This window comes from Dreissena polymorpha, chromosome 14, assembly GCF_020536995.1.
Source record: "Dreissena polymorpha isolate Duluth1 chromosome 14, UMN_Dpol_1.0, whole genome shotgun sequence".
Taxonomy (NCBI): Eukaryota; Metazoa; Mollusca; class Bivalvia; order Myida; family Dreissenidae; genus Dreissena; species Dreissena polymorpha.
In genome coordinates this window covers 60,677,882-60,688,238 of record NC_068368.1, presented here as the reverse complement: position 1 = coordinate 60,688,238, position 10,357 = coordinate 60,677,882, and the positions used below count along the sequence as shown (strand labels likewise).

Sequence of the window (10,357 nt, the reverse complement as noted above, 5' to 3'; positions counted from 1 at the left end):
CGATTCACTTTAACATAATTTTTATGCTATTTTTTAAAAATATGATAAATTGTCCATTTAAATGTTTTTTTTGTTTCCATATAAAGAATGACCAAAGGTAATAAAAAAAAGATAAACAGTAAATTTTATGCCATCCTTGTGTACAAATATTATTTAGAACATTAAAATTGTCATAACTTTCCGTGAACTAATTCTAGCTGGCAAGTAGAATAGCTGTTTCAAAAAGAGAGCTTTGTCTCTAAAATAACGAGCGGCTGTGTTTATACAAACTTCATTGATTGTTGCATGTTTTCTCTTAAAGTTAAATTGAGATTTCGATTTACGTTAAATGAAGACTTCTTTATTAAAACACGTTTGATAAGGTAAAGTTTGGTGAAATATGTATTTTGCATGTTTTTGTTTTGTTATGTGTCGTGTCTCGTATTACATGTATGTTGCATTGTTCCACGGGTTGACCATTAGTTCTTTTCCATAAATAACGGATCACGTGTTCAATACGACTTTCTTTTCTGCTGGTGCTGCTGCAGTTTCACTTTCTTTGTTTTTGCAATTCGTCAAATAAAGTTAATGTTACGTAACGCACCTAGCGTGGAATGGCCGAATTCAAGATATCGTCAACAATGTTAGTTATATCGGCACGGTTTTTAATTACACTGGCAGTTTCACTTTAAATCAAGAACATTTAGGTTTGAAAAGCCCTTAAGGCTATGAATATTATACTTTATAAATGTAAACAGTATGATCTTAATCCGTGAATATTTTGTCTGTTGGTTAATTCCTTTATTGAGCCTATATAAAATGTAATATAATATATATAATGTAATCTAATAATAATAAATCAAAAGAGATCGCACTCATTCATTTAAACTGTTGTAAGTGCTTTTTAAATGTAAAAATAAACACATGTTATGCTACAGTTAATGGTATCTTAGGCAGACACCCATTGTATGTAAATAGATATCTACGTATTGTTAAGTATTGGTTAAAAAGTATTAACAGTAAAATATATTTATACAAACTGTATATTCAAGCATTTAATGACTTAATAAAGAATGCAACAATTGGGTTGCAAATGTTAGACAATTATTAATCTCAGACATATAATCTCACTTTAAATGCATTATTATTGACACCTTAGAGATTATACGATTTTTATACGTGTTAAATTGTAATATATTGATAAAAAATGTTACAATAACTCAAAATAGGCAAACAAAAATACATTGAAGACGAATTTCATAAAATGCAGCAAAGACAAATTAGCGCCCCGAGCTGATTGTGACGAAGATATTTTGTACATATTTTCTTACAATAACCGAAGCATTCGTCTTTTTATTAGGATCGGAATTAGTGTTCGTGTGTCGTCAGAATAGGTATCGTTACAGGAAATTAAAATGATCCCTAAAACTAAATGTAGATTCACATCGCACATGCATGATATACATTCTGGCGAATTCGCCTATACAAACATTTTCGATTTTAGAATTAAATATCTGGCTTATTTCGCATTTTTCAACACATGTTCTTATAGAATGTTCGAAACTTCTCTTGAATATGATATGAACAATACTTATTTGTTAAGCCGTAGAGTCTACGTTTATACTTTGTAAAATTAAGTGCTTCAGAACATCTCTTGAGAATTCCGACCGGAATATACACACGCAAAAATATCACACGTTAAGAACGTTATTGTTGTATTCAAAACCACCCCCACGCTCGGCTTTTGTCCAGTTTATTTGCACCCCTGTGGTATATGAAAGTTCCATAATTCATCCAGATTTCCAAATATGGGCATGCACTTGATGTGTACAAATGCAGTAAAGGTATTAAAAGTTTAAACAGATAATATAAGTATTCTTTTACAGACATTTATTTTTTATAACTTGTTATCTATGGAAGAGCGCCATGAAATGTAAGTGGTTTCAGCCAAGTAGAAATTGGGTTGGTTAAAAACAAAGTGTCATACAATTCAAAATATTATCATTTAAGATATATTTTGAACTTAGTTTTTATAGATACACTATATACAGCAAAAATACCAAGAAATCGACAGATTTGCCGTTTACTTTTTGAAATAAAAATAAAAATGCAACATTCACGATTCGTAATTTCAGTAGTAAATCCCCAATTTAGCCATAACGTTGTTTTAATTTTAAAAATTGAAGAATGTGCATAAACATTGCAATATATTTAACAATTAGCATAGCTTATATGCTATATTAAATCAAATTACGCTTGAAAAGAAATAAAACGCGTCGCAAAAAGTATGCGTTGTCGGAAGGATCTGAACCTGCGCGGGAAGATCCCAAAAGATTTCTAGTCTATTGCCTTAACCACTCGGCCACGTCCATTTCACATTAGTATCGCTTAAATTACCGGTAGATAGCCATAAGTAAAGAGGTTAAAAGGATCTTCGATATTCGAAGAAATCGCGGGAAACCATTACAGATGCGCTACTTTTAGTTCAATAGTTTTGTAAATTCGAAAGATTTAACGTGTGTTAATATGTTAAGGAAGCATTAACAGTATAAAATACAATTGTAAATACCACTAAGTAAATACATAGTTTGATATACTTCCCTTGAAAGATGTTTTGTATCACTTTACAGTCACTGATATTATTTTAATTATTATATATATACATTAGTAAATGAAACGTACTACTTTGTCCCTACTGCCTTTAAAATTATTGTTTCACCTGTGCACAATCTGTGTTGTTCTCTTTCCAATGTTTGTTTCGAAATTTCATTGAACTTTGTTTCGAAAATTCATTAATTCACGTACATATATACTTTGTAGTATTGATTTGGTTACCTACTATAGGATCCTGACACGTGACATTTCTTTATATATAATTATATGCATTGAAGACGATTTACTTAGTTATAAGTCTAAATAAATTGTCTGTTCTGTTCTGAACGGTCTGTGTGTTCATGAAAATACAAATTTTAATGCGCATATTGCGTATAACATATTTGTGTTAATGTTTAAAAATAATCTATTATAAAATAATGATCATATACGTTTGATACTATATTCTGACAATTTATTTTAAGCATTTGTTAAATGTACCAGATAATCTATAAATCAGTGTACTATAATGTAGCTTTAATGTCATTTTAACATACGAAAATATGGGGTTGAATATGAGCGCAATGTGTGCGGTACAGATATAATAATGGAGTTAACCTCAAACAAATTATGGGCCATGTTTTCGAATAAGCTTGTATTCAATAATTCATAATTGATTGCTAGAGCGCGAAAATCGATGATCCATGCATTGCTCTAGCGTGTTTATAAAGGACAAAAATGACATCAACGTAAATTTCACTGCCGACTTCCTTTTTAATGACATTTCTTGGTTGAGTGAAACGCTTTAATAATGGACCTTTTGCGTTTTCATTAAATTGTTGACAACAAATATACTTACCGATCATGTTCATCTGTGGAATACCTTGTTTTAAATTCCTAACTTGTTTGCCATAAACATACCGTGTATGTTTTATTAATAAACATAGTAAACATAGTGGCAGTCCTTACATAACTGTTTGCACGTTATATTGATAAACAAACATAGAACACAATTTATTGTGCTGTGGCTGTGCACGTAATACTATTGTTTTAAGAACAAATAACAGCTGTAAAAAATGAATGACTCCCTCATTGGGATCCCAATTTTTACGGTTTTATACATTTGTACAATCAGCATTATATGCTTTTCTTAAACACATTCGTGTAATAAATAAGTCTTGCTCTAGGAAAACGAGGTGTATGCAGGTGCTTAACGTGTCTTCCCAGATAAGCATGTGCACATGCTTCTCAGGGACAACAATATCCGCCTAAACGTGATTTTCGCAAAGTATAGAGATTATATCAACGAAGAATAACGTAAAAGCGGATATTGTAGTCTTTGATAAGGCTGCACATGCTAATAAGGGACGACAATTTACACATTAATTACCGTTTACACAGAGCGGGCTTCAAACACATATGTGCAGAGAGATAAAAGTCGGCTAAACAAATTATGTATGCAATGCTGATTATAATTATATATGTATTGAGCTGAAGTCCGTCTATACAATGAATAAAAGCATTTCGGATTACAATCTAACAACAATTATTTAAATAGTTAAACAATAATTCAAAGAATGCGAATAATTTAAAAGATGATATATTCATGACAAAAAAGAGATAATGTAACAAAAACAATATGAAGAAAATTAAACCAACTAGGAAGAAACATAATAAACGATGCTATCTTTTCGCTTTAATATTGCAAAAAAGATAAATTTCTATTATTTATGAGTACTTTTAACAGACATTGATGATACTATTTTTAGAATAGCTCAATGTCATAAATGATAGCTGTTTATTGTTTGTACCTCAGATCTATTTATATATAAATATATCGATTTGGTATCCCAATTATTAGATCATCCTGCTGATTTTGGTATTTCGTCATTACCGTTGGCATAAGGCCATTTTTTATCGTTTTCATTATACTTGTGGACTATTTTAAGCAGTGCTTAAACGTGTATTTGTATCAGCTACTGTAGTCAGTTTTAACACAGTAAGTACTTTCATATTATTTTTTTTGCATCTTCACAAGTTTTACAATTAAAATGTCTATTTTAGTTTATTTATTTCTTCTTCTATGTTTAATATACAATTAAAGCTAGGACAAAACAAATGTTGGTTCAGCCCATTTGTTTTATGGCATTTACATGTATAATATGTTGCTTAGGACTTCTAAAACTGATTTCACATTGTTTATAACTTTAGTATAGTATAAGTCTCCATGGCTTCGTCCTTTGATCCCGTAGAGTGTGACGGATGCTTCACTCCGAGCTTACCCTGTTCACTTACGCAAAGTGGCATAGAGGTTTCAGAAGAGCAATTGCCGACTGCATTTAAAATAATTTGCTCTACGGCGTACCAACCTTCGGATGAATTCGACGTGCGAGACAATACTAAAGAAACTAGTGCTATATTGTTAAGTTTCACGAAAACATCGAGTGTGTCTCAAACAAGTTGTCCGGCTAAAACGCATGTTCCAACAACGCTTTTGCAAGCACCAATAGACCATATGGCCCAAATGAAGACTCAACAAGAAGTACAGAGAAAGCCAACTAAAACAAACCAACAGACCGTAGCCAATGTGTCCTCTGCATCTCATATGAAATCAAGCAAGAAATCACCTTTGCCTAAGTACCCACTTTATGCTGCCGTGCCGCAAAGAATGACATCGTTTGCATCAGTCGTTCTTTCAGTGTCAACACAGTTGCTAAGCGCTGCAGGATTTTTCTTGGTCCCCAATGGAGGTGCCGATGCAACAAGATGCTTCCACTGTGGAATCGGTAAGTGCCAGCAGAATTTTTAGAAAGTTATTTGTTAGTTGTTATATAAATATTTATATCTAAAATATTTAACATTTCAACAGTTCGAATTCAATATTAACAACATATTAATACTTGATTGATGTCTGCATGAGGGCAATATTGTGGACATATGTGTACATGTCAGGCATTGAAAATTAATTTTAAGCGTGTTTATGCTCATTCATCAACTTTTTTTCAGACGTGGCGTAATATAATAATTTTTTTCTGTTAGAAAGACCTAATATTAAATGAAACGTTAAGAATATTTCATATTCATAATATATGTTTTGAAGAGCAAGAAAGTAAAGTACCATTGCTAGAGATTTCGTCGTCGTTGAAAAGTATTCGCCTTATTTATATATAACATGCGTCTTGTTTCCAGGGTTACGTCATTGGAGCCAGGATGATGACCCATGGGTTGAGCATGCACGTTTCTCTCCCAATTGCGACTTTCTGTTGAACATGAAGGGACAGGAGTTTGTGAATCTTATCCAGTTGGCTGTGAAATACTCATCTAATGTAAGCATGTTTTGTGTTTTTACTTTGATTAATAATATGTAGGTACATTTATGCGTATATTATTAGCATGGTGTTATGAAAATTTAGGATTGTAATTAAACTTGTTGCAACAATAAAAGTGCATTTAAAATAAGGCAAATAATAACATATCGCAGTGCAAAAATGGTTGCAGGTTTAGTATTCAAAGTTAACTAATATGACAATTCAATTTCATGGAAATATCTTAAGTTATCTAGCAATTTGCTGTATCCTTCTCATTATTTAGTACCCTTTCTGCCCCTATAGGTTGATCAGCACAAACAATCTGACATTTTTTTGACATTAAAATATGTTGGGCGAATATATCATGGCAGATAAATGGATATTGTTTTTGAACCTTACTTACACATTTTTCTATAGAATGTTTCGTAGGTGAAGTTATTATACAATGTCACGTGTATGGTGCCGCATTGCACCCTGCCCAATTTGAGTAAAACTTGTTCCAGTTGTAATCACAGATCATTCATACATTTAGAACTGTATATATTACAACTAAAATGGTGTACAATATAACATATTTGTGAAAAAAGTATTTGTTTCAATATCGTAATTATACTGATCATGATTTTATTAAGATGCAATTTCATTGCAGCAAACTTCAAATAATGATTCCAAGCCGCCGCATAACACTTCTACTTCTACTAACGCGTCTTGTCCTTCTTTAGGTAAGAAAATACACAATGAAACTGCACTTTTGATTATGTACTGTATACGAATTATGGTTTCTAAAGCTGATGTGTACGTTCATCCATTATAATGCTATATTAGAAACACGAGGTTGACTACAGTACACATTCCATGTTGTCTTTAAATTAATAATTTGAAATTATTAAACTGCATGGTAGTTATATTACAGAAGTATTTTTCCTACACGTAGAGTACACACTACGTATTAATTATATGCAAATAAAATAATTATTACGCTTTACCGAATAATTTAATGCTAGCAATTTCGCTATCTTTGTGGTATTTGAAAAAATTCTTTCATATAACATAAAATAAAGTGAAGTGACTACGATTCTGCTGATATATACATGAATAAGACAGGTAATGCAGTTGACGCTGTGTAAATAAGATAATGTTGGGTAAGCCTGATAACAGTGATAAAATTCATAAAACAAACTATCCACTGTTAAACTCAATAGTGCAATAAATATTCTCACACATTTATAAAAGGAAACCACTCAGTGTCATCCGGTTAAAGTATGACTCGTTTCCAAAGTAGGGCACTTCTGACGTGTGCCAGTAAATGTCTTAAAAGACAAGATTATAACCACGAACTGTAGAGCTGTACAATTATATAAATTAAATAATGCAATAAAGAAAACAAATCAGCTAAGTTTGTCCCCAGTGTGGCATTTTCCAGTAATATTTGGATTAATAGACTATCGCTTTCGAACATGTAGACTTCCAAACCCGTTTAAGGCTTTTTATACTTGATATGAGTGATCCACGTGTTGTAACACAATTGAACGGACACAACATTATCTCTCCATATTATTATATCTTTTGGCGTGTAAAACGATTTGTAATTGTATTAATTTAACATCATGATTATTCATTAAAGAAACTGCTTCTCAATTGATACATGTCTCACTTATTAACACTCTTCTTTTTTTTTTAAATATTTGCCAAAGTATTGTGAAATTGTCTTTTGTGACAACATTGGAACCTTTTAAAGCAAGTGCAGTAAAATAAATGATTGTACAAACAATACAACACACAACATTCAAAAAGCAGAAAAGTGGGGAAAATATAACTTCAATATACTTATTATTTTGTAGAAACTGAGGACAAAACCAGAAATGACTTGGTGAGAGAGAACGCCGAGTTACGTAGCATCACCAAGTGTATGTATTGCACTTGTAGGGATGTCTCTCTGGTTTTCCTCCCATGTGGCCATCTCATCTCTTGCGAGCAGTGTGGTAAAGAGCAGCGCACGTGTAGAATGTGTGGTTGCATTGTCAAAGGCACAGTACGCACGTTCAGATATTAGGGACATCGCAAGACCGCGTCCAATTGATTTATTTGCCCAAACTGTTAAAGTTTGCGTTACATAGTGTATCGAGCAATGGGCAATGAAAAGAAAGGCAAATGTAAAGCATGATATTAGAAAAGATGGAGCCCTTTGAATATTCACTATGTAACATCCTGGCGAAGTATACCAACAGTATTATAAAGTAACCGTTTGTATGTCAGGCTCGTTCGAAATGAGAACGCTTTTCCCACGACATACTAGGATTTGTGAAGTGTTTCTGAACTTGTTACATTTGCTTAAAGAGAAAATAAAATTTTCATTTTGCTTTGTTCACTATGACATGATCTTGATATCTTAAGATACACGGGGTTGTATTGTTTTGTCTTACTTTGTTATACATGCAATATTTTACAAAAAGTAAACTGATTTTACTGCATATGATTAAGGTTTTTAATATATAAGTATACACCTTTATAATATACATTAACTTCAGTTTTATGTTGTTGCCATGGATGCAGATAAAATTAAAGAAATATTATAAACTGTACCGTTGTTTTGATTGCCATTGTTTAATTTACTGAAAAATTGCACATGCTTTTTTAATTTGTATTGATTTAAACAGGTGACTGCAGAAAAAGTATATCGACGCATGATTGTGTATCCGTATCTATTTGTGTACCTTGTTTTATTTTGTGAAACAACAGAGGCCTTTATATTATTGTTGAAAGCGGTAAATGTATGGAATAACAAATATGCATCATTGGTTTGCATACCCGCCTTGCAACCATGGACCAGGTTTGTCATTATGTGAAATAAATTTTGATTAAATGGTCGTATTTTTTTAACCCTACGTACATCGAGGATGGCAGAGACGTGCTCGTTATTTGCGTTTGAAATGGATAAGCACTCAACACAGTTTATGTTAGTTTATCGTCAAATTACTAATGACAAACACTGGAAATACTCAATATTTTGAAGCAAAATGGTTTGTATTATACAATTCGGTAACTTGATCCTCGTTAATAGTTGATTAAAATCCGCTTATAATCTCAGCCCATTCTAAATGTATAAGAAATAAATCGTGATAAGAACGGCCATTTGAAGAGACTTTTAGAAGATAATATTGAGCAGTGAAAACTCGCCCACCGATTGTAACAGGGTAAAACAAAGGGAAAAGTACTGATCGTTTAATGTTAATAGACGATAACTGTGTGTTCATGGAGTTCTCCTTATTTTCCCTATATGCTACTCTTTTTCAAACAGATCTTGTCCGTCAGTGTCCACAAATGAAAGTGAATTAATTCTTTTGTTACGTGTAATTCTATTATATTCGCATATATCGGGGAAATTACACATTATCAATATTTAACAATGTTTTAAACCCGTAGGGGAGGTAACCACTCCGAGGAGTGTGAAATGTAGTTGTTCATCTGTAAAACCTAAACGAACGTAAATGTGTTTATGATTGGCATCGTCAAATATAGTCATAAATTATATAACACATTGACGTTTGATTTATTGTTTAATTTTTAAAATTCAGTATTAATAAACGTTGCAGTTTTTATGCAAACCTTATCAAATTCATCGTTAGAAACCCACACACGAAAAGCTAAACGTTTTTTTCACATGACAGAAGTGTATGCACGCAACACATAATTTTTCGCGCTAATACAATGTAAATACTGACACATTTGCCATGCTTAATAATAGATGATGATGTAGCATTCAGAGATTTATTGATTTGAAATGACGACGAATCTTATTGTCGACGGTTACAGTATAAAAAAAACAAAAACAATGAAAAAAACATATGTAAGTGATCTCACATGTACAGATTGTCCTTCAGCAACCATAAATACCAATGAGTCTGTTACTCACTTATGTTCTCATAATAACAAGTGTAATAGTCATCAATATATAAGACATCAGTTTTCATCGTCCATCCATTTTAATGAATAATCTATCTCTTCAGGTTTAGGTAATGACGATAAAAAAAACTATAAATAACTCTTTATTATATGATATAAAGAAATATAATTTTGGCTATAAAACATATTACATAGTATTGAAGCTCTTTGTAAATGATAAAAATATTTATTGTTGTGTTATCATTCTCATCTGCAATGTATTAGCAATTGATATTTTGCACGCACGAAAAGAAAAAACAACAAGAAAACGGGCCTACGTCAACGGTTTGCTTATAAGTTAAATATTAAGCGCATAAACATCTAAGATAGATTTTAGAAGTTTCAAATATATGTTTGCATTAAATGAAATATATTTGACACAAGTCATACGAGCAAGAAACATGGACAAAGATATTAACAGAAGAGCTATTAAATACAAATAAATGTACGAGACTCGTTATAGATTCTGTATTTATTTGCTGAACACAGCTGTCTGTCTGTCTGTCTGTCTGCCAGTCTGCCGGCTTGTCTGTCTG

At 31.9% G+C, this 10,357-nt stretch overlaps 1 protein-coding gene across 2 annotated transcripts; it reads left to right on the top strand.

Moving 5' to 3' along the window:
- Positions 1-4,436: 4,436 nt before the first annotated feature.
- Positions 4,437-8,743, top strand: LOC127858607 (baculoviral IAP repeat-containing protein 3-like). 2 transcript variants are annotated; one of them, XM_052395810.1, is made up of 5 exons: positions 4,437-4,570; positions 4,824-5,357; positions 5,761-5,897; positions 6,529-6,601; positions 7,721-8,743. In XM_052395810.1, the coding sequence occupies exons 2-5, from the start codon at positions 5,087-5,089 to the stop codon at positions 7,930-7,932; spliced, it is 693 nt and encodes a 230-aa protein (XP_052251770.1). In that variant the 5' UTR covers positions 4,437-4,570; positions 4,824-5,086; the 3' UTR covers positions 7,933-8,743. The 2 variants fall into 2 exon arrangements, with proteins under 2 accessions (XP_052251770.1, XP_052251769.1); XM_052395809.1 differs by having other exon boundaries at positions 4,783-5,357.
- Positions 8,744-10,357: the final 1,614 nt, after the last annotated feature.